This window comes from Macrosteles quadrilineatus, unplaced genomic scaffold (genome assembly GCF_028750875.1).
Source record: "Macrosteles quadrilineatus isolate MER2022 unplaced genomic scaffold, UCM_ALF_1.0 Scaffold_3__2_contigs__length_128488019, whole genome shotgun sequence".
Taxonomy (NCBI): Eukaryota; Metazoa; Arthropoda; class Insecta; order Hemiptera; family Cicadellidae; genus Macrosteles; species Macrosteles quadrilineatus.
The window spans coordinates 123,691,857-123,717,294 of record NW_026542596.1 but is presented as its reverse complement, the minus strand read 5'-3'; the positions used below and the strand labels follow the sequence as shown (position 1 = coordinate 123,717,294).

The following is a 25,438-nucleotide window of genomic DNA, read 5'->3' as shown; positions in this document are numbered from 1 at the left end:
CTATTTGAACATTTTTGAAAGTAAGCATACACAAGTTTACCCCACGTCCGCTGGTTTGTAGTTAAAAAGTGTCTCATGGTAGTTGTAACTGTTTTGGTTGCTTTAAAAACCCCTGAAGTATGATAGGACAGTTAAAGCTAAAAAAAATTTAGGAGGGATTCCAGACACCTAGTTCCTTTGGGGAAATAAATAAGTAGGTAGGTATTAAAATAAATAAGTTACCTGCATTTCCACTCGTGGGTTTTGCAGTCCCCCCCGCAACCAAAGGGCTCATCCGAGTGGTCTTTGCAGTCAGGGAAACCATCACAGAACCTGTGGTTAGGTATACACTGGCTGTCATTACAAGTAAACTGTTCCTGGCCCACACAGTCTGAAAAACAACAGCATTAATTAAATACAAGACACATGCTCAACCTTGAATATAGAAGTCATCATCACTATCACTGATCTCAATCGTCTGAGATCTTGAACAAAATGACACACAATCTGGAACGATTTAGTTTGAATAACTAACACCAAATTTAAGCTAATGACACAAAAATGTAGGTACTGTAACATAAAAGAGAAAGCGATGGGTTACAAGAAACACTAGTACTTATAAATCTATGAAATTTCCTGCGCTTCAAACTTATTATTTTTATTTCTTTATTATTTTTTTTAAGAGGTTGGCGGCCCCTTTTAACATTGCATTTGCCTGTCCACATAGACTACAGATCTGTGGAACGTATCCAGCAAAGCAAGGGGTGAGCTGGTACAGTACAAAGGTGAACTGTACTGATAAATTTTAGTGGCAGTGACCAGGATCCGAACCCACGACATCGCTGCCTTGGGCCCGAAGTCCGTGACGCTACCAAATGAGCCACCGACTCTCAAAATTTAACTATCGAAAGAAAATACTAACAATCTGCAAGCATGCCTGCATCCTCACAAAAAACCTTTTGAAAAAGTATTTTAAACAAGAACATCACTTTTGAAACACTGTCAGAGAAGAATAATCAATTGCTTAAGTTATACAAATAATATATGATAATTAGTCTGTGGTTTCCGCCCCTAAAAGCCACTGCTATTGAATTCAAATACCAAATTTTAGACTTGCACCTTTTTGCATATTTTTCCGTAACACTCATGCACAACAGGAGTATCAACTGTAAAGCTATCTCTAGTCCAAAATGAAATGTTTAAACATTAACACACTGAAGCATTTGAAATGAGTCACTCCATGCAATAAAACACATGTTGACAATAAAAACCGAACCACACATCAGCTGCAAATGCAATATGTCGAAGAAAGAAGTATAGGTTATGTTCTGTTTCAATCAGCCAATGATGAATTTTGAGGTAAAGTTTACAAAAATGACAGCCAACAGGAGGTTAGAAAAAAATTAAAAATACCTATATTTTGATACAGACCCCTAAAAGAAACAATAAAGAATACATACTGTTAATTTATCACCAATGAAAACAGTTTTATTTCAGCAATATGATCGTTATGAAGCCTTGCAACTGACATGAAACTTATTTTGATAAATATTTTAACAAAAAGTTTGGAATTGGAAAGGATGTCTATATGATAAATGTAGAGGAGTGGCTTTACAAGGCTGGTGATATCACTATGATATCTATAGCACAAAATTTGTGGCACCCTAGCTAGTGGTAAACACACACTGAGAAATTAGTGTTCACCTCGGAAATGATTATATACGTTTGCATATGCATCTCATTGAAACACCATGGCTGACACAGTAAAGCATCCCTTACAAGCTTCCCAACATCATCTCATGCTATACTATGTTGTCCATACCATTTCTGGAAGACTCTGTTGAAGACATTGTCCATTAGTTTAATTTGTTCTTGATGTACGATACAGAAAGAATGTGCTGCCACAAACTGGGATTAATCCTGCCGTTTAGTGATATAATATGTTGAATTATAGTTGTATTTTTACACATCTGGATTGGGATTCCAATATGAAACTGGGAGCAATGAATGGCAACCAATTGTCAATTGTAAGATGAAAATAATGTGATTAAGAAAAATAAGTAAGTAACGACGGTTTACAACGATGGAAGATATTGAGCTACGTACATCGAAACAGTATATTTTTTTATGAACCCCAATATATGATAACACACAAATAATTGGTTTTTTCAAACAAAACACACATATTAACAAAACAACATGGATAATCACTGAAACACAAAGTTGACAAGATGCAAGAATGTGAGCGTGTGCGACGTGCAAGTAGAGGTGCAACCACAGCCAAGCGCGACAGACAGCATCACTTACGGATAGTACAGTTGAGCTCATCAGCTGCGTCCCAGCAGTCGACGATGGCGTCGCAACGCTTACTGAGCGGCAGGCACGACATGCGCTTGCCACACTGAAAGTGGGAGGTCAAGTTGCAATCTGCCACACACCATAACTTGCTCATCCTCAATGTTACCATGTTAGTCAGTGCCATATCAAAATGTAGTGATAATTAAAAATCCTAAAATGTTGAACAACAGTACTTTGAAGTGGGCTTTTTGAACAAATTTGGGGGGTTTAATTTTGGAAATGGTAGGAGGGATGTCAAGAATCTTTTTCTGTTTAAGACCAAAAATATTCTCGGACATATATTTATTTGCGTTTTGGATCACTCTAAGTAAACAGGGTTAGCACAAAATTAAAGGTTTGGGTTTGAAACTACCTTCTGTAGAAGATGGTGAATGACGGTTGTCTCTAGCAAACTGCAAATCACTAAGATGGTTTCCGTAGCACAATTTGGCCATCGTGTTTCAGCAGTCAAGTAATTCAAGAAACATTGAGTCTTGGGCTGTATGCTGCATTGTCGAGAGATTGGGACTAAGATTGATTGATTCTCTAAAATAGTGCTTTCATGATTTGCCACCATTTGGATTAGCGTTTATATAAATATTTTATCTGTTGCTGAACCAGAGTTTGAACAAAATTACTCTATGATGGTCAAACAAGGATAATACAAAGGATTAGTTTATACAAAAAAGTGCAATTAATTCAATGTTTCTAAGTAACTGCTCCTTCATGAAAACAGGGTGTTAGAGTCCAGACAATTCAGGCACAGTGGTAGACAAGCAGCCCACTAGAGATGACCTTAATCGTTCGTCATACTTTTAGCTTTTTTAAATCAACCCATTGCTTTTTCGCAACCTTGTACTTTTTTACAACAAAATTGTTTTTAGACTACCGGTACCGCAGTAAGAGAAATGAAGTTGAAGAACCAATACCTTTTTCTAAAATAGATGTAAAAATTATCTTACGTCATAAGGACCAAAGAGATCACACTCTGTCTACATTCATAAGGGCCCATCTTTAAATTTTAGTACGTATGAAAAATCTAATCCTGTAATTTCATTTTAGTATGCTCACTAGCCATGCATATTGTTAAGTGTATATATGTAGTTAAACCTAATGCAGTGTTTTTTTTTTTATGTAAAAATGAAATGTGATAAATAAATAGTATAAATTAGTGTAGTATAGCAGTGCTAAAAGTTAATATCAATTTGTAGGTATTAAATATGGAACAAATATTTTGGATTCATTCAACGAGGAAATTGCAACTGAATATTTTTGGAATCGGTTAATAAAAGCTACTTTGAGACCACAAATGCAAACATACCACAGTCAAATTCATCAGTGTGATCATAGCAGTTGAAGTGACCATCACACCGCTTACTGAGTGGGATGCACAGTTTGTTGCCGCACTGCCACTCGTCTTCCAAACACTTGGAGTCGTCAACACACCTGTGGACAGTAAACTATTAAATGAGAAACTATAAAATATTGTCATCATGATAACTATGAGATTTTAGATTTTAAACACCACATTTAAATATTATAGAATACAATTTCTATATTTAGTTTGTGATTCAAAATCAGTCTTGAGTAGGCATAAAATCTGGAATACTGTTATGAAAGCAGTTCTCCTAAAATTATGAAAGATCGACAATTTGAGGCTTAACAATTGTAAAAAAAAAACATCAATTTTAACCCCTTCGAAACATGTCCAATTTCGATACCAACACATATACATAATCAAAAATATTGCAGAGTGACAAAATAGATTTTTCACCACACTATGATGTTTTTAGCTGTTTTACATACGTTAATTGGTGGCTGAAAGTTACGTTTTACTGGCCATGCCAGCAGTCATCGTTATTCGGGGACCGAGCAGGTTTTTACATCCCTAGGGCCGCAAAATCAGCTGCCCACTTACTTTCTTAAAACATGAAATACACAATCAGTATCCATAGCATTGCAATAGAATTGCTTTATCGTCACCGTTGCCTAGCAACTATTTATTATTATTTTTGCTAATTCCTCAAATTATTTCTTCACATAACCTTAAAGTTGTATTTGTGTTGACTATCAGTGTGCATTATTATTGTGGTGAATAGTGGTAATAGGGTATAGTGTGGTGAAAAATAGCGTTCGTACCACGGACCGAAATGGTTTTGCAGCTCTCGATCGTTCTGTTTCAATTTGTTACATATGATTGCAAAAATACCTATAAGCATTGTCTCTCATCTTCTGGCAGAGCTGGGTGTTGATCTTGCAATGTCCTCCACAGCCCGTCGGGTCTGTAGTGTCAAGTATAGACAGACACTGTGGCACAGAATGTTCTTGTAGTGCTACACACACTTCTCCAGGACCACACGCACACGGTCCACTGGCATCTGTCATCAACATCATCATCCATCAGATATATGAACAGATGGATTATTCATCAAATACGTGGTCCAAACCCTGGTCTTGTTACTATCTAGTATTGATCTTTTGTAGATAGAATCATTAATTGGTAGCTGAATGACAAATTTCATCCAGGCCCATAATTATTGATCTTACTCAAACTTAAAAAACCAGCAACCTTCAGATTCTAAGGTAACAATAACCAAGGTTAGTAGAGAGACAGGTTGACGCATCCCTATACCTCCCCAGCAGTCACTAAAACCGATATGAGCGCCACACGTGTGACGTCAGCCAGTGACCGCCACGCCCCTCGCCACACTCCCGCATACATACATTCCAGTTCAGTCGAGTCGCTTCCGTCTTGCATTGTGGCTACGTTTATGTTATCCATACTGGTTGATTGTTAGTGTTTTATATTTAAAGTGTTTAGTGGAGAAAAGTTGTTTTCACTTGCAAGGGGCATAATATTACGGTATGTACAAATATTAAATTAAACAATGCCCGGGAAGAGGTGTACTGTTGCTGTCTGCAACAATAGCCACGCTAAAACAAAAGAGGATGGCGTGGTATATTTTAATTTTCCTAAAGATCCTGAAATAAGGTCAAAGTGGGTGCATTTGTGTAAACGTGAAGGAAAATGGAACCCAGACTCTTGTTCTGTTTGTTCAGATCATTTTTTGCCAGAGGACTATGAAAGAGATCTTAAATCCGAGCTGTTGAATTTACCTAGTAAAAAGAAGCTTAAACAAACGGCTATTCCCTCACAAAAATTAACAAAACCCCAAGCTGGTGTAAATGTGACAGCTGAGAACGTGTTAACGCCAAACAGAAAAAGTAGGTACGAAAACAGGAACAAAAAACAACTTGTTAAGTCATTGCTATGCCCTGAAAAATCTCAAACATATCCTTCAGAGAAACCGCAGGCTGAGAGTTGTGAGTTAACTAAATTGACCACTGAATCAAATTTGGACACAGAATCTATAAGTGAAAAGTATGCCTTATTATTGGGAGAAAATAAAATTCTTAAGGCGGAGCTTTTAAAGAAGCAGTATATTTTAAGAGAAAAGTCTTTAAAAATACGAAGGCTTACTAATTCACTAAAGGCTTTAAGGAAAAAAAATTGCCGAAAGTCAACAGAATCAAATATTAAGGATAAACTGAGTACTGTATTTACAAAAAATCAGATTGATCTATTGTTAGGCAATAAAAATAGAGTTAATTGGACTAACGAAGAAATATCCATAGCCCTTACTTTACGCTATCTTGGAAAACGAACATATTTATATCTTCAAAGAAAATGCCGTTTCCCTTTGCCCAGTTTGTCTACTTTGAATAGATGGATTACAAATATTAACATACGAAAAGGGTTTTTCGATGAAATTTTCCGTTTAATGGAAGTTGCTGGGGAAAATAAGGAAAAACATGAAAAGGCTGCAGTTCTAACTTTCGATGAAATGAAAGTAAAGGCAACTTACGAGTATGACCAAAAGAATGACCAGGTTATAGGGCCTCACAAACAAATGCAGGTCATTGTATTAAGGGGGCTGTTCTCTAATTGGAAACAGCCAATTTTTATCGATTTTGACACGACCATTTCAAAAGAAATTGTATTTGAGGCCATAAATAGAGCTCACGCCTCTGGTTATACTGTAGTTGCGTGTGTGTCAGATATGGGAGGTGGAAACTATGGTTTATGGAAGAAATTAAATGTTAGTATTGAAAAGCCATGGTTTGAAAATCCAGCTGAAAAAGAAAAAACAGTTTTTTTGTTTGCCGATGCTCCTCATGTGCTTAAGTTATTGCGAAACTGGTTTTTAGATACGGGATTTCTGTTAGAGGATAATGTCTATGTTGACAAAACCCCGATACGTGCTCTTCTTCAACTTGATTCCAACGAGCTTAAAGTTTGCCATAAGCTAAATAAGCAACATTTAGAGGTCGTAGGAGCTGAAAGGCAAAATGTAAGAATGGCTGTTCAACTTTTTTCAAACACAACTGCCAAGGCCCTGGTATTATATAAGCCTGTCAATGACGAAAACATTATAAGTAATTTATCAGCCTTCATTTCCTCTGTGAACGATTGGTTTGACATTATGAACAGTTATGTGCCACAGCAATCATTACAATCATTAAAATGCGGGTACGGCATGTATGAAGTGGAGCAAAATAAAAGGTTGGATGACATGTTCACGATTGTAAAGAAAATGCGTTGCCCAGGAAAGAAGGGCATGTTGCCTTTTCAAAAAGGAATTTTGCTCTCAATAAATGCTGTGAAAGGTCTCTTAGATAATATTCGAAAGGAATTTCAAATGAATTACATACTAACACACAGGCTTAATCAAGATACATTGGAAAATTTATTCTCCCAAATAAGATCAAGAGGGGGCTTAAACGATCACCCGACCCCTCTAAATGCTATTCACAGGATAAGAATGATTATTTTTGGAAAAAACCCTGGAGTTGTTCAAAACCACATGAACACCACTGATTTATCAGAAAGTGAGTTTATAGTAGCAAATGTGCTGAAGAAACTGGATATAAAAAGTATGAGTGAAGAAAATCAAGAAGAAATCCGAACCCCTGAATGTCCAGAAATTGTTGAAGAAAGTAAAATCACTGAGTGTCCAGAACTCGAAGAAGAAAACCAAACCACTGCGGAGAGTCCAGACATAGTAGAAGGAGCTCAAAATTATCTTGCTGGATGGGTAGCAAAGAAGTATTTGAAGAAATACCCATTCCTAGGAGATTATACTTATAAAAGTGAATCTTTGCCAGAAAACAAGCGCTCCTGGATTCAACATTTGTCAAAGGTAAGAATACAGTCAAACTTTAATCACCTAACAAATAACAAAAAATAACATAACAATTTAAAAATAGGCCTTATTATATAATATTTTGTCTATTTAAACAGGGTGGACTGGTGGAGCCTTCGGAACAATGGCTACGGATAAGTAAAGTGTGTGAGCAGGAGTTCAAAGTATTTCATGGGGACGATCAATTAAAGAAGGACCCTCATGTTGTGAAAGATTTAGCAACTAAAGTGTCACACAAGGTAATTTAAAGGGATCTTTTAATTATTTCAATTTACAACCATTTACTTAAACTAAATATCTATTTTTTTAATTTTTATAGTATCCAAGAATTTAATTGACCTTTTAATCTTAATATTAGGCCTAAGGTTTAGTTTCCAAAGGACGCAACTCAAAGCTGACGCACAGGCATTTGTTTCCATATCGGCTTATTTACAAGAAAACTTGTTCATGTTTTAGTTACATTTTACGAACTGAAGCACTTATAGTTTGTAGCATGTAATCTTTAATTTATTTGGTTACCAATCAAAAGAGTGCATCAAGAACAGTTATTTTTCTTTTATGCAAAAACTATTTGATGTTTGCAATACATATTTTTTGTAATTTAATGGAATGAATCTTTTTATTTATTCTGTTCTTTGATTTTTTCAGGTACAGGATATTCCTCTGGAAGTCATTACATCATACATTAAAATGAGAACGATCATTAGGATGAAAGACTTAAACCTCAATCTTGAGACAAAAATCAAAAAAAGAAAAGGAGACGCCGATACGGAGGATAGAAAGCGATTAAACAAATTTAAAAAAATATGTACATGAATCAATGTATCATGAATGTTTATTGCTTTCCATCAATACATCTTTTTATACAAATCGTTATCTCTTTGCTTTATTATTAATCCTCGCTTTTATTGCCATTCTATTTACACAGACAAACTAAACACAATGGTTTATAAACAGCTAGTAGTGTAACGCTGATATCACGACAATAATCCTACTGTAGTGATGGCACGCGCGGAACGTAGCTGCTGGTCACTGGATGACGTCACAGCGGCTGGCTGCGTGCACCACGGAATCGGCCGGACGCGTCAACCTGTCTCTCTACTAACCTTGAACAATAACTGCCTCCTAGCTACCCAACCCAGTCTTCCAATTCTGTAATAATCTATTCAGAAAATTAACCTAGATATTTTTTCTCAGTTTCTGATAATATTGCAAAGTTTATAATTTGAATACAAGCATGAAGCTATAAAGTATTTCCTTACTTTTGTCATTCGTTTCAGGAGCAACAGCAACGTTAAGTTCTGTACTTTCATTCTTGGGCCTGTTGCGGATGTCCATGTCTGCTTTGGTGATCCGGAACATTCTCTGTGATTGTGTAGAGTCGTTGAGGTACTGAGAGAGCTGGTTAGTCTCTGGGGAAGCGCAGGGAGCTGTCTCTAGGTTGCCGTCGCTGTGAGGCACCAACAGACAGGGTAGAGTGCTGTACAGGTACGTCCCGCTACGCAGCGAACAGTTGCGGGATCGCAGGGTTACGTAGCCAAACTCAACTGTGTGTTGACACTCTCCCCACTCCGACCAGCCCGTCCACGACACCGCGTCGTTGCTCGCTGTTAGAAAGTAATAAAATAAATATTATGTTTATACATATTTGTTCAATTAGTAAGATTTTCCGGGTGTTGTAAACAAATATTTATTTGTCTACGAAAGAACAAGAACTTGTCTCTGTATAAGATCTCTGTATAAAATTTTCAAATTACCGGTACCTATCCATTATTAAGTCATAGATTAGATAGTACTTTTTTATATCCCTGATTCCTAATTTTTTCAGGACCTTAACTTGCACTTATTTCTAAATGTTTTGTTTTCCGTGCAAAAAGTTGAATTCATGTCTTATCATTATTCTACTTCAGTAGCAACAGGCTAGTTAAACCATATCTTACCTTGAAACCCAATTGACTGTATATCCACAGTGAAGTTGCCGAGCCACACGTGCCCGTGCTGGTTGCGCAGTCCTCCGATGAACGCCAAGCCCACCTTGCTGGCCGTGAGGTGAGTGGCGGCGCGTAGCACGATCTGACACTGGACACTCAACCCTGGTGCAAACTGAGTGACGGCCACTGAGTGGTACGGCTCCGACATCACACTCAGCGAGAACAGGCTGTCCAACTGTCAACAGTATAATACTATATGCTAGAAACAGTGTGAATATATGCCAAACAGATCTAGAAGTTGTCTCCTTGGCCAGGAGACAAGGGTTTGAATCAGGTCGCAATGCCATTCAGGTTCAGTGCGTGATTTCATTGTGTAAGGAGTTTATTCTCAGAGCTTGTTGGGAGAGGCCCACAAAATATAGCCTAAGCAGTAGATAGCTCAAGTTGGAGTTTTGGAATGGGTGAATCTGTTATAAATTAGTTTAAATATTTAGGATGGGCAAATTTGTTTCAAATTGTCCCCCATGATCAGGCATTTACAGCTTAATACTCTTTCTTCCTGTGTATGTGTTCTCACCAATTCTTGTTAAACAATGATTTTAATTTTTGTGTTTTTAATATGAGGAAAAAATACTAAATACCATATGCATAACTAATTAAAAAGATGGCTTCTGGTGATCAAAGAGTTAGCCATAACTTTTCTATTCAAATCTTCAACAGAGGGTATATTATTCCATAGTTGAAAACTTCTTCGACTGCTTGTAGTTAAGTCCATGAAAAATTTAACAAGATTTTTGTTTAAAGAACACAAAAAATATTCTAAGAAGCAGGACCAACACATTATGTATCCAACAGTGTAGGAACAGTAGCTGGTTACTGCCTTAAAGTTAATCAATAAACACCAATCGTTATACAATATACATATACTGAACATAGTTAAATTTGAGACGATGTATTGAAGGAGAACTCAGTGACCACATTGTGAGCTGTGGGGGTTAAATTGTAGTTTTGCTTTGTCAAAGGCCCACGGAATGAGCTGGTGGCAAAGCGGTTAATTAATACAGCATTCAGCGAGGATTACCTGCTTGGTTGAATTGTGATCAAGTCTGTTACATGCTTAGTCATTGGTTTGTCCTCAAATACATCGAGCTTTGCCTTTGCTTGTTCACAATTAAAACTTGGTGAGGCATGGGAGGGGGGTACCTGTTAATCTTGGAACAATTTTACAGGGAAAATCACACTTTATATATTTAGGATTCTACCGTTCCACTATTGTTTTGATTTTAAAAGAAGAGTTTTAATACTTTTATTTCATTTAAATAAATATTTAGTTTGAGTTTATACAGTAAAAAATTGTGTAGTTTACTGTACAAAGAATATTTAGAATTTACAAATCAATAATGTGCTTATGAGAAACAAACAAAATAATTGTCCTCTATTCTTGCATTAATGATAACCAACAGCAATTAATGATAAAAATCTATCAACAACGTAACCTTAGAAAACATCAATTTTTTATCGTTTTTTATCGTTCATGAGTGTTTTTAACATAAAGCAAATAGTTAGATCACGAATTAAAATATGCAATGCCGCAGCAAACCTGCAGACTAATCAAATTTCAACAATCTGTCTAATTGAATTTTTACTAAAATATTTCCATAAACAAGAAAAAATTATTCCCCATTTAAATGACATTATATTTAACAAGTACTTAGGTATGCTGCTACGGGGAGGTTTAAAAGTGTTATTTTCACCAAATAGTAGTAGTACGTGACTAAATAAATAAATCTTATATCCATAAACAAGCAAACTGCAAATTTTTTTTTCCTCAGTAAGAATAAAACGGAATTATAATATATACAGTTTTTATCCTCTTCGAAACCTTTAATTGTACAACAACGCTTCAAAATACAAAATTATTTTATTCTTAGGTTTTACGAGATGGTCTTGATGAAAATTGGGAATTTCTATGTTTTAAGTGTGAAAATTTAAAAAAAGGTTTTTGAACCTTTTTAAACCAAAGTACCCCGTTCCCATGACCCCATCTTGCTGGTTCTCAAACTCATTCAAGTTTATTCTGCCCTACACCTTCAAGCCATATTTCATTAGACCAACATTACTCGAGTTATCACGTTCACGGACACATACACATCTCTATATTTATACATGTTATATAGATTACATACATATTATAATAATGTAATGTATATTTGTATGTATAATGTATATAATTATTTAATATGTTATACAAATTTGGACGAATAGTGTTTTTGGGCTCTGGGGACTTCAAAATGAAAAAGCAAATCAGTTTCAGGTCCAGGTCTTACCCACCTACGGTAATGGCAACTTCACTCACTAAAAAAGTTATATGATCAAAAATTATTTCACAAATTGCTGCATTATCAGGCACAGTTTTTGAGTGGTTTTTTTGTAGACTAATTCTTAATCAAATGTGTGGATGTATTATTCAATATATCCTTATCAAACAATTAAAACAGTATGGAGCTTTATCCAATTAAAACAGCCCTATCACTATTTGAGATCATCACCCATCCGCTGACAGAAAAATTTAATTAAAACTTCAACTCAAATGCTGGAGAGGTATCAATTAAAAGTTTTCTAGCAAACAACATCTTAATTGGATTCTTTTGAATATTAATCAAACCAATTGGAACGGATCTCCACTTTAGAAGCAACAGAGCAATCAGCATCTATTTAAATGATTAGTTTAACACTGGAATGTAATAAAAAGAGATTAGAAAATATTATAATTTGATTGAAAGATTTTTATAAATTTAAACAGCCACCAAATCTCAATCAATAAATTGTCCCTATGAATCTAGATATTATTTGACAAATAATAAACAACTGTATTGACTAGTATGTGTCTGTCTCATATTGAAAAAAAAAATTGGAATAGCTAAATATTTTTTGTAAATTAAAGGTAGAGCTAAAAACTTTGTACACCTTTTGTTTTTTGTCAGTTAGTGTTTTTTTTTGCTGAAAAATTTGTGTATCCGTTTCTAATTAACTTAAATGCCATATCATACCCAAATTAAAATTAATTGTCTGATTCAGACAGTTTTGCATGTCAGAAAGTGGAATCAGAACAATCAAAACCCTGTTGTTGAATAGTAAATTTCATATTGCAACACTACTATTTCATCCTGACACCCTGAAAATCTGCCTCAATCTGTATGGATCATGGTGGCTATGCTATGTTTATGTTACGCTATGGATGCTACTCTTCCCTAGGGAGCAAGCTGGTCTAGTGGTAGAGGGTGTTCAAAGTTGGAGGTCTCGGGTTCAAATCCTGCCAATCACCAATGGATTTTTATCTATCTAGGACCAGCCTGAAGTAATGTGTAAAACAGTTCCAAGCTACAGCCTAGCGTTCGTAGAATGTAATGGTGGCACACAGAAAAGTTGTAGTCTTCCCTGTTTCAGTAAACTGTTTACCTGTTGACTAATGAGGTGGGACAGCTGCTGAAAGTCCTCGGAGGAGTGGTTGGCTAGGGTTTGTCTGTACGGTTCATTGGTTATCCTGAAGTCACCCGTAATCAGGACCACGTCTACAACAGAGTAACACCAACACCATTGATTATTTAACACCCAAGTAAACATACCATCAGAATAAGAGCTGTATGCTCTAATTTGAAAAGAGCATAACTTAAAGAATCTCTCACAGGAGCGTGCTACATTCTAGCATTTTGTTTGCTCCATTATAGTTTTTGTTAGCCTGTAACAAACATGAACAAACTGTTCATCTATGGTTATTACATACCACACCTGTGGTCCAATTTTGATGAAATTTTGTATGCAGGTACTAATCCATGTTATATCCAGGCATTTTTATCATTCTTTCGATTTTAATTAGGGTTTTCTCATAAAACCTATAAAATATGCCTACCTGTAAAATTGGAATTTCACAAAAACACTTCAAAAGATTTGGATTATAATTTAGTATGTTATGGCCCTTTAAACTTTAAACAAAATCATACAATCTCCAATGCTGTAAAAATCACGGTTCAAACGTTATTGGAATTTTTGTGAAACTACTCCTAAAATATTACAGTTACTCACACCCCTTAAAGATAATGAGGGAAAGTATGTCGAGTTGCTGTTAGGTCGATTTGTCTAAAACTGGCAAAAATTGTTATTGGAAAGCAATGTCCACTTATATACACATTAAAAAGAACAAAGGTAACACTCATGTTATTCAGAATTGTTATTTATCAACACATTTTTTCTAAAGAAATAAAAATGTCATAGTTTAGATTATTAATTTCAAATCTAAAACAACACTAATGTATTATTATTGTATTAGCTTTACTGTGAATGGGTAAAAGCACCAGTAAAAAAAAGTGACCGGTTAGAAATAATTAAATACAAGTTTCTTGATACAGAAATTTAAGTCCAAACACATCAATACAAATGTATATGTATACTTTGTATATATTTATATATATACTTTGTATGTATATATACTTTGTATATATATAGTTTATATATATACAAAGTATATATATATATATATATATATATATATGATCGCTCTGTGTATACATTAAATTTGTAAGTAAAGGAACCTTAACCACAGGCTTTGCCTAATGAGGCCCTAATTATTTTCTCAGATTCAAATTTTAAAGGTTTCTTTTATTGTACATACAGAATGATTGTTATTGTGCTTCAGATCACTGTAACTTGTCTTTTGTCAGCCTGGTGAGAACAACAGACTTGTTATTTAATTTCAAGTCTATTTTTATTATAACCAAGCTATAATTGTTTGTTTTTTTTTTTTTTGTTTTACTTCAAGTGAAAATTAATGTACAATAATTGTCAAAGATGTACTAAGTTCTTTGAGAAAATAAATATATATTCTATTCTATTCTATTCTATACTTACCAACCCAATTGCTCTTGTTTGGACTTTCTAGTGGCCTTTCAACTGCAAAACACATTTATTTCAATTACCGACTTATTATTTTCATAATTTCCAATAATTATACATGTCCTATTTTTTATAATGTGATTATTATAAATTAATAAGCTCCTTTTATGGAGTCTCTTTTGTGTCTTAGTTACAGTTATTCTTCTAAGAAAACATTTTTCCTTTATTTAAAGTACGTTCCTTTGTATTCACAAGGCGTGAAAACAGCCATAGGTAACATTATGAAAAAGAATAGAACTCTTTAAATGTTAGCTACAGATGGTAGATGTTCTTGATAATATTAGTGTAAAACTCCAAAAATAATAATCAACTAATGTTCTTCACTAATCAAATTCATCTTTATGATAAAACCTAAACTAACTAAACTCATTGTAAGTTCAAAACTTTTCAATATCTAGTTTCATTATAACTCTTGAACTTGGAGCCATCACAACTTACTGGGGAATAGAATTGAACATAGTTACGGCAATTAAATCACTAGGAATGTTAAGGAGGTTGAGAAGCACTGCGATGTTTTGATAATTAATTACTGTTAATCAACAACAAAGTGAAGTACTGTAGAGCTTTGTTTAACCACTCTTACAACATCAGGTTGGAAAACTTTGTTTTCTTTAAGGTTCTTTGAGATTGAGGCTGTGTTTAAGGTTCACTAGTTCCTTAACAGTCCTTACACTGAGTATTACAAACTTTTTTTCTAGTCTAATGATTCAAAAGTTCTCTGAACCATTTCAATAGATATCTAACTTGTTTTATGGTTTATAAAATACTGTATCCAACTTATACAGTACAATAGGAGGTATACTGTATTTTTCTGTAAATACAGTATGTATTTTAAACTATTTATTATCTTTATTACGAATACAATGCTGTTTAAGTTTAGTACTGTTTAGTCATAATTTATACCAATATCATTAATGCTGGTTGCAAATTAATAGTGAATGTTTACTCATTTTAGGTTGCACCATTAACAAGCAAGAATTTGCCTGTTGTGACACACGAAAATAAGTTACTAAATAATTAATTTTAAAAAGAAAACAACTATTATAGATTTGATAGATAACATCATATAGGTTGTGTTTGTAAAATGCCCATGTTCTAACCTAGCTACACACCATCAATGATCAATATGGTCAACTAATTTTTACAACACCTATAACAAATGTAATGGTTGTTAATGGATCTATAGAAAGCCTAATGGATTACTTTTTAGAAGATACTAGATGTTTGCTGTGCTTTATAAATTTAAGGGTTTACAGAACATTAAATTCTCATAGACATGCTAAACATATGGGTTAAATTTAAATAGTTGTATGAAAGAGAACTAAGTTGTATGTTTTTGAAAGGATTTTTTTATTGTATAATTTGTTAAATACAATTTTTTAGCAAAGTTGTTATTTAGACAATCTAATTGCTATCAATGGTACCAGGATTAAAATTGTTGTCCATGTCATAATGTAATGTTATGTTGTGGATGAAACTTACCTGTCCTGAGTATATACACAACATTGCCAGAAGCCAACAATGTCAACACTAGAGCACACAGCAGGGCAGCCACCTGCGGAGAACATAAATTATTTATTGGTTATCTCAGACTTAGCTCACTCCATGTGTCAAATTATAAGATCTCTAGATTTGATCCTTGAATATTCCCGGAGGGAATAGAATCCTCCTCACTTGTCTAAAGCAATAATAATTCAAATTACATAATTAAAATTACCCAACATTAGTCAAAAGAAAACCAATTCCTGTAATAAAAGACCTCGGGCTTTGCCCCTCAGGCCATCAAAATTCCAATGTATTTCTTATGAAGAAAATATTTTGTTTACTTAAACAGAATCATTTGTATTAATTACAGCTGTTCATGTTAAACACATGATACACACAAGAGTGTTAGTTTTCAGAGTGAGTTTGTTTTAATTTTCGATAACTGGATTGATTACATTATCTTTCAGTTGACTCTTTTAAGTCATCGTAAGGTAAATTATGACTGTTATTCGTTTTGAAATAACGCCTGCAATAGTTTGCAATTGCTCGAATTCGAGGAACAGGTGCACTAGTTATCTTAAATGAGCATCTTTTAATATACCGCCTAAGCTTTAGATCTAATTACAGTAATAAAAAAATCCAATACAACTACTTGCACATCACTTGTACCTGTACTTTCTAAGTTGTCCAGTTGAGTTTGAACTATTAAAGCTTGTTTTATCCAAAAATAATAAATATGCTATACATTTTAAATTACAAACATAACTTAATTTGTATTTTCACTTATTATTTTAAAAATATACTCTACATCTTATTACCTTCTGACTGGTTCTGATCCTCTTAGCACCAGGTTCTCCAACCTCCCATCTGGTGACATGAAGATTAACATATTTTTTTAAAGTTTGATAATATTCCTTAATTTGACACTATTCAATTTGTCATACTGTAAGTAAAAAATTTATTGGATCAAGAAAGTGATGCTTAAGCAGTACCAAAGTTTATAACTGATAATAACTAAAAGTCTGGTTATTCCGTATATTGAATCAATCAAACACTAAAGAATATAGGTATTCTTTTTAAATCCTAGTTTTTACTAAATTAGGATAAACTGGAGGAACAATATAACTCAGTAGTTGAGTAGTCCTATACTGGGGTGCACAAAGTCTAAATCTAATTAGACCAACAGAGTAGATAAAAATATCACTAAACCAATATAAGCATTCATTTGCCTGTTCCCTATACAGTATCACAAATTTTGTTGGATGAAAAAGTAAAGCCAGTGCTATGGTCTCTTAGCATTGGCTTTACTTTTTGATCTTATAGGAATTTTTTGTTAGAGTGCAACAGTGAATTTTATTTTTAACATGATGATATTGATATTTCTTCTTTTGACTAAGTCAGATTTTGATTTTGACTTCAAAAAAACCTACCTCAACAAAACTGTACTTTTAAAAGTAAAATAAAAAATGGCCTATATCCTACCTAAAGCCACCAAACAGCCCTCCTGGCCACCATTCCTTCTTCAGCTCTTTCTCCCCTAAGGAGTGATGTGTCCCGCTGTAGCCAAACTTGGACGACAAGAACTGAGGGTCGTAGATGGTAGACACTCCGGGTTTCTGGAAGACAGGGGAGTCGTGCAGCCTGTTGTATGTCCACATCGTGTGGTCACTGAGAATATTCTTCGATGGTGACTTCTTGGCAAAGAACGGATAATCAAGAGATTGTGGTCCATCTATGTTGTTCTTGTTGTCATCGCAGCAGGTTTTCGTGTCGAGTACCGAGTTGTAGCGGCACAGCTTGGACCGCGGGGCTTGCGTGAGGTGCCACGACTTGGTTGTGGGTGTCAGGGTGGAGTTGGCTCGGGTGAGCTGTTTCTTCGGGTGCGGGTGTCTGGTAACACCGTTGTCATTCTGGAACGCCGGGTTGTCCATTTCGGTTACCTGAAACAATTAGGGATTCGGTTAAAATTAGGGAGCAGTAGATAGTGGTTTGAGGATAATTTTTGTGGGACCGCGTCTCGTTGTCCCTCCGTCTCGTTGTCCCTCCGTCTACTTGTACCTCGAGGCCTAGGGACAACTAGTCGTAGGTACAACTAGACGGAGGGACAAGTAGACGGTGGCTCACCCGACTAGTTGTACCTGCAGATTTTTAGGAGGTACAACTAGACGTAGGGACAAGTAGACGTAGGTACAAGTAGACGTAGGTACAACTAGACGTGTATCCCACCGACAAGTAGTATCACCTAGCTTGTACGGATGCGACCAGTTGTCCCTACGACTAGTAGTCCCTACGACTAGTAGTCTCTACGACTAGTGGTCCCTCCGTCTAGTAGTCCCTACGTCTAGTTGAACCTACGCGTATTTTGCGTCCTTATAGTCTAGTTGTATCTATCCTTCAATTCGTTACCCTGTTTAATTGATTACTGCACGAGTACTTTTTAATAATACCCTTAATTAAATCAGGAACTGCAGTGTTCCGAGTCGATTGAGTATGATTGGCAAATATTTTTCACCGCAATACGTTGTTTTAGTAGTTTTACAGACGTTAATTGGAGGCTGAAAGCTACGCATTGCTGTCCAGGGTCGAAATGGCAGCTATAGTTGTGATTAAAATTTCCCAGCCCTAGTACCGAAAATCGCTTACTTAATTAAAACATTTATATATATCATTAAATATACAAGCAGTATATCCCTAATGAATTGCAATAGACCGCTGCCCAGCAATTATGTATTACTATTTTTGTTGATTCCTTTAAATATTTTTTCACATAACCTTAAAGTATTTGCATTGATTAGTGTGCATATCTTATAGTTTACAATGGATTTCCCAGTGATCAATGAACAATGAAGTGTACAATGAAGTTGAGGTCCAGCGGTTGAAAACTCGACAAAAACTATGCAATGTACTACACATACTTCTCCATTTAACATACACTGTAAATAATAAATGTGATTGGAATATGTTCCATTTGTTTTGATTTTAATTTCATAATTAGTTGTTATTTCGTCACCAGCATAGCAACCCGTTAAACCCATGTTAGTTTTAAACATTTGTAATTCTTTTTTTATGTCTTTTTAGCCTATTTTAATTTATAAAGGCATTCTGTAGATCGACAGGAAAATACATTTCCACCGATATGCGGATATTTTCTGTGTGATGTTCACGAGCTGATAAAAAGGTTGTAAAGAAACATGCTTGCCTACATTATTGATATATTTTCTCAGTTTTGTATAGTTTGGTGAAAAACAGCAATCGTACCACGGACCGATTTCATCTTCGTCTCGAACTTAAAAATGATCCCGAGCTGAAAAAAAGTCATTTTCGGCCCCAGGTACGAAATATACTCTTAAACTATCGTAGGATCGGTGAATACTAAACTCTATCTTGGAATTGCATACACTCGCTCCTATCTTTAAGTTTACGTTGTTGCCATACAATAAATGTATAAATAAACACAAAAATTCACAAGTTTTGTTGTAAGTACCTATATCATGTATAAATAAAAACATACAATAGCAACATGTGTAAGTGTATTCTGTAAAACTTTAAACAAATATTAGTAAAATAGTTTTCAGGTAAACTATTGTTGAATGAATTAGTTTTAAGTTGTTAAATTAACCTCGACCCGTGCTATATTTTTAATGGAGTTTGTCCGGAAAAATACCATGGTAAAATTAAATCAAATAAATAAAATCAAAAGCAATTCATAACAAAAGAATAATAGATACAGAATGAACGTAATTTCTGAAAATCGACAGAGCCTACATATGCGAAGCCTGTGCGTGGGGACCAAGTTGACTCAATAATTGGCAATTTGTCATAGTCTTGTAACATAATTAACTACCACTACTATAATTATCAATACATTTTCAAAGGAGAAACAAACGTCCGATTATTTCTAGGCAGCCACAACAGATAACTTTAGAAAACTACGTTATAAGTTTTAGAACAACTCAAAAATTAAATTGTTAACATGATTTGTTTAGCCTAACGAAGAAAATCATGAAAACCAAATTTAACTCCCATAAGAAAAACATGGGGAGCAATTTCGTTTACGTATAAGCCGAGTGAGATAATAGAAAAATATACGCCGATGCTTGATGGCGAATCTGTGCGTGCATACCTTTAATTTGAGACCTCAATAATAAAAATAGTCGGGTAGCAGAGCCAAACGAATAACCCATTTTCTTAAATTTATAAGATTATTTAATTATTTATTTATTTTACTTGACTGTTAATACCAAAGCAAAAGCTTCAACTTCGTATGCGTCCGGATTACGAATAAACCTAAAACAATCTTACACCAATTTACCAATAAGTTTAATAAACCAAAATTGCACATACTCCGGACAGATTTCTTATAAAGAGATGCTATGACAATATGATCAAATCTCTATTTAATATAGTTTAGGTTGTGTATTGATTAGTCAGGACATTGATTGAATAAATAAATATTTAAACAGTATATATATACTAAAACATAAATACAGCACAAAACAAACATATAAAACATAAATGTAAAACATAAAACATAAATGTACAATACATAAATAGCCTAATTGTTACAATAAATTAACAATGATCATTTGTTAAATTAATCAGTATTTATATAATTCGACCATAAAGATAGGCGAATGTCTCTCGTGTTTATTAGGAAAATAACACAATATACCTTATTGTTGATTCAGGAACACGCCATGAACAGCTATTTCTGAGAAAGGTGAACGAAATACCTGTTGTAAAATGCAGCTAAAGACATCTGCTACAACGTATTTGACTTATTGTTTAATATAAGCAAAACCATATAGATTCAGTACTTGGAAAGGCAAAGGAAATATTTTGTAAACAGCGTACAGAATGTCCCGTTAATCCCCACACGTTACTCAGAATGGACTTCATTTGCAAATTCTTAGAGTTTCCTTTCACAACAATCCATTCCAGTTATTGGGGTGTTGGGTCAGCCCTCTATCGCGTAGTTGCGAGAAAGTGATTGGCCTCCAATCAACCTAAATATTGTTTTGATTTTACGTAGTACTGTGGTAGTTGCTAAAAAAAAAACTCTTTCACTCACAGTATTAAACATTTTCAAAAAAATGTTGATTATATCAAACTGTTATGAACAGTGTGCTTTTTTTATTAATAACATAAGCTTTTAGTTGAGTATTTTAAACTCCTTGAATGACAAAAGTTTTAATGTAAAACAGATCTATAATCTGATGTACGCTGCCCAACAAAGACGTTATTTATTTATTAGTTTTGAAATAATTCCTGGTAATACACATAGCTTAAAAATTAGTCGATTTCGAGAAACAGGTACACTACATTATAGTGCAAACAAAACGTAAATAACACTTAGATTTTCAATCCATTACTGATTTTATACTGATTTTAAGTCTAAATCTACACAGGCAACGTAACTTATGAAATACTCTTAGTTTATGAAGGCTTGGTATAAAAAGTCTTGTAAAGTGCCATTCTTGTGTGTTCTCTGGTTAGGAAACTAGCCTTAATATTTAGTTGTTTATGATATAAGCGGTCTGATTCATACCTACAGTGTAATTAGGTTTTGGACTGGCTAGGCCTATATAGAAATATGCATGAGTGTTCGATGTCATCATGAGCGTTGGAATGTTTACCTACAAAAAATGTCCTAGTAGAGGGTGATAGTGTAAATCATAGCTGTTCCCTGGTCCATCGGCCGGTGCCTCGAGGGATAATGACCGACGGACTAGGGATAGAGCTGATGACTCATCCGGTCATGTGAACATCGATATATTAACTAATACTATTTAATAGTAACTAGGTGAAACTTGTCGAAATCGACGGTTACTTTCAAGGATTACGTTAATTCACCTAACTGCGTTAAATTGGATAAAATATAGGCTACATATTTTGAGCATTTAGCATTGTTTAAAGAATAATAAGTGTAAAAACAATATTGATATTAATTGCGTTAGTCGCCAAATTCGGTTGATCATTCAATGAATAAAATATTCCCCTTACCGTACGTCATCGGAGTTATTATTAGTATGTCATCTGGTATCTCTTCCTTTTGAAGAACCTTTAAATAGTATTAAAATCGTATTGGTGGATCTTTTGTAGTTAAACACTTCCGTGATTTCATCAGTGTAATATGATTTTATTTGAAAAGAAAACTTTTTTTGGGAAGACATATTCAAAGGGAGGTATATCCGTTACAGTGTAAGTTTGATTTTTCCTTCGTCACGTCGCGCCAGTTCATATCTTACTTCTGTGCCAACGAATGCACCCTCTAGCTTACTTTTGAGAAATTTATTTTGAGGTTACTGTTGAAGCTGGAATTTCTTGACATGGGGGATGTCAGTTAGTTGTCTCAGCCTTATCAATAACATAAAGTTGTCAATATAATCTCTCTACGGAATGTTAGGTGTAGTGTAATACTTGAAGTGAAGTTGGATTTTATTCTTGAACTGTTAGGGGCCTCCTATTTCATACGGCCTTTTGACTTTATTGGCAGCAAATAATGCAAATGACATAGCAATGGGACATTTCCAAAAACAAAAAATACTGTAAATTGGCTGTTACGTATACATTGACGTTTAAATATTGTTAATCAACGTATTTTATAAAGGATTATGTGATCTAGTTTAAATGGAATATGACCTTTCTGTCATGACAGTAGCTGCATAAATAGTATTTTCTCTCTGTACCATATCTTACAGCCAACATGTCGTGTTATTTTCAATAATGTTACCAACCCAGTTCGCCAAAGTTCGTAATATAGGCAGGTGCAAATAATTTGTCAAGATAGGTACCATTTTAGGCAATGTTTCTATGTTTGGATTTTATTGGACATTATAAGAGCAGATATTTGTACAAGTGGTGAAAAAGGCAGACACCATCCAGTACAATAGATATAAGATAGTTCAATAAGAAATAATTTATGAATTGCTGTGATAAAAGGATTTTGCACTGATTTCGTAATGGAATGTTACATTGCAAAACATGGCTGAAAAATAAGAAAAACAATTTTAAAATAAGAAAATAACATTAACTTCGTTGTTTGAAATACAATTTAAAAATAAACAGCTGTTTCATTAAAAAGTATGATTCACATGGCCAAAATGTAAACAACTCTGTGGAGGGATCTTTAAAGGCTTCTAGGGCAGAGTCCTAAGGGATTTTGCTTAGTTTTTCTTTTGATAACTCATCTACAGACCAATACATACCTTTCTTTGGACACCTCTACCAAGTGGTGTCGCGAAGTTTGCGTACAGCGAAATTTGCGTACAGCTGGAATTTAGCGAAGACTGCGTACAACCCGCCAGGTTGATGTTTGACGAGGGTGAGACAAGGCCTGACCCTTGTGTCAGTGGAATTTGACAAGCGAAGTTTGCGTACACCAACAAGAACCGGTGTCCTACTATTTGCCACCAGTGTCGTTTGCCACCAGTGTCATTTGCCACCAGTAGGGTCAGTTCCTGGAAGTCCCGCCCCGGAATTCCCACCGTGACCGTTCCTATGTGTCACAACCATGTAGTTGCACTTATCATTTTTTGTATATTAAATAAATGTTTCTAGCTCCAGTTACAACTGTGAATTGTGAAAATTAATTTTACCATCCTGTTCGGCAAAAGAAAACGCACATTTTGAGTCCAAACTCACATAATTGCAAGTTTAACAGTATAGGCCTATCTATGTTAAGGTATTTTAAACTATTTGAATATTCCATGTCCTAAGATTAGATAATTAATACAAAAATAACATTTGGCATAGTATACGACGCATCAATAAGATTATATCCCATTAAAATACTTGAAAACCCGCAGTTTCATTCAGGGTTTAGTATTCATCGAATATACAGAGTGGAGAACTTAAATGTACCACCATTGCTATCTCAGAAACTATTCGATTTAGAGAAAAAAATATATGGGGAATTTCAACTATCTTACTAATATTATAAATCTGAAAGTTTGTGAGTTTGTGTGTATGTTTGTGTGTATGTTTGTGTGAATGTTTGTGTGTGTGTTTGTTGCTCAATCACGCATAAACTACTGGACGGATTGGGCTGAAATTTGGCATGATGATAGCTCACATTCCCGATTAACATTAAAGCATATTCTTATCTCAAAACCCCTTTCGGGCTCCGCCCTAGTGGCTCTGTAGTTCCCCATGTTAATCTTATGATTTTTCATATTTAAAAGGAATTAATGAATCTTAACAGCTGTTTCAATTAAACAAGTTGGTTACCAGGACGTGAATGAGCCATGCGAATACTTATGAAGTTAAACGGGGCGAAGCCCGCGGGTACAGCTAGTTATCTATATACAGGGTGTCCCGGAACTCTCTACCAATATTTTAGGGCATTGCTCCTGGGTAAGAAACATACCTAAATATCATATTTAAATTGTCCGGAAGTCCTTAGTTACTCACACAGCCGCCATTTTGTTTTTTTTTCAGTTATTATTTTTTTTCTAAAGAATGGTTAAACATATGAAATTGAAAATTTGCACAAACATTTCTGACAACTAGACAAAGCTACAAAAAAATTATGACGATTTTTCAAATTCATAAAACAAAATGGCGGCCATTTAAAATTTTTATAAAATCAACGGTTTTTGAGCTATTTAAGAAACAAAATTTTAAATGGCCGCCATTTTGTTTTATGAATATGAAAAATCGTCATAATTTTTTTGTAGCTTTGTCTAGTAGTCGTAAATGTTTGTGCAAAGTTTCCATTTTGTATGTTTAACCATTCTTTAGAAAAAAATTAATAACTGAAAAAAACAAAATGGCGGCTGTGTGAGGAACTAAGGACTTCCGGACAATTTAAATATGATATTTAGGTATGTTTCTTACCCTGGAGCAATGCCCTAGAATATTGGTAGAGAGTTCCGGGACACCCTGTATATAAAATCCAATGTATGTTTGTATGTTTGTCCTTTATGGACTCCGAAACCGCTCGACAGATTGTTATGAAACTTTCAGGCATTATTAAGCATTATTCAAGGATGGTTTGTGTGAAGTTTGGTGCAGATCCGTCAAAATAAATCCGTCAGTGGCTCTGTAGTTTCCCATGTTAACCTTATGAGTACTCATATCCTATACTCTAATACGAGCAATGTTTGCTTGTATGTATGTATGTATGCTTGCTTGCACAAAGATCTCGAAAACGGCTCCGACGATTTTCTTCAAATTTTGTAAATAGTTTATTTTTAGCCTAAAAACAAGTTTACTGCAGTTATAACTGCCAACAAAAATCTAATTACGTGGAAAAATGAAACTGAAAGTCACATTTTTTTAACATTAGTCTAATCGGTTGCTAAGTAACCATGTTGGTAGAATGAAATAACAAGGAAAAAGTAAACAAAAGACTAGTAAGTTGTAACACATGTGTTCATAAAGGCATCTACCCACAGTGTAGTAGAAATTATAAAATACAGTTCAAAAGCAAAAACATCACTTGTTACTATTGAGCAATGATTATACTGAAGCTTATTCGATACATTGTAGGAAATGTTAACTTAGCAGTGCGGAGTGTGGGATCTATTATTACGATTAGATTAAGGTAGA

The 25,438-nt window shown here is 34.5% G+C and overlaps 1 protein-coding gene across 2 annotated transcripts in view; it reads right to left on the bottom strand.

Annotated features, from left to right (window-relative positions):
* LOC128988679 (uncharacterized) overlaps positions 1–25,438 on the bottom strand; it is a 118,454-nt gene that overhangs the window by 3,995 nt on the left and 89,021 nt on the right. The window contains exons 3-13 of one of the 2 annotated variants that reach the window (XM_054410199.1): positions 17,369–17,826; positions 16,705–16,753; positions 15,884–15,956; positions 14,357–14,398; positions 12,911–13,023; positions 9,461–9,686; positions 8,783–9,127; positions 4,526–4,694; positions 3,638–3,762; positions 2,287–2,406; positions 223–370 (exon numbers count right to left, since the gene is read on the bottom strand). In XM_054410199.1, coding sequence (XP_054266174.1) covers positions 223–370; positions 2,287–2,406; positions 3,638–3,762; positions 4,526–4,694; positions 8,783–9,127; positions 9,461–9,686; positions 12,911–13,023; positions 14,357–14,398; positions 15,884–15,956; positions 16,705–16,753; positions 17,369–17,817 — 1,859 coding nt within the window. In that variant the 5' untranslated portion in view covers positions 17,818–17,826. The remainder of the gene's footprint in view (positions 1–222; positions 371–2,286; positions 2,407–3,637; positions 3,763–4,525; positions 4,695–8,782; positions 9,128–9,460; positions 9,687–12,910; positions 13,024–14,356; positions 14,399–15,883; positions 15,957–16,704; positions 16,754–17,368; positions 17,827–25,438) is intronic. The other variant, XM_054410200.1, reaches the window with a different exon arrangement.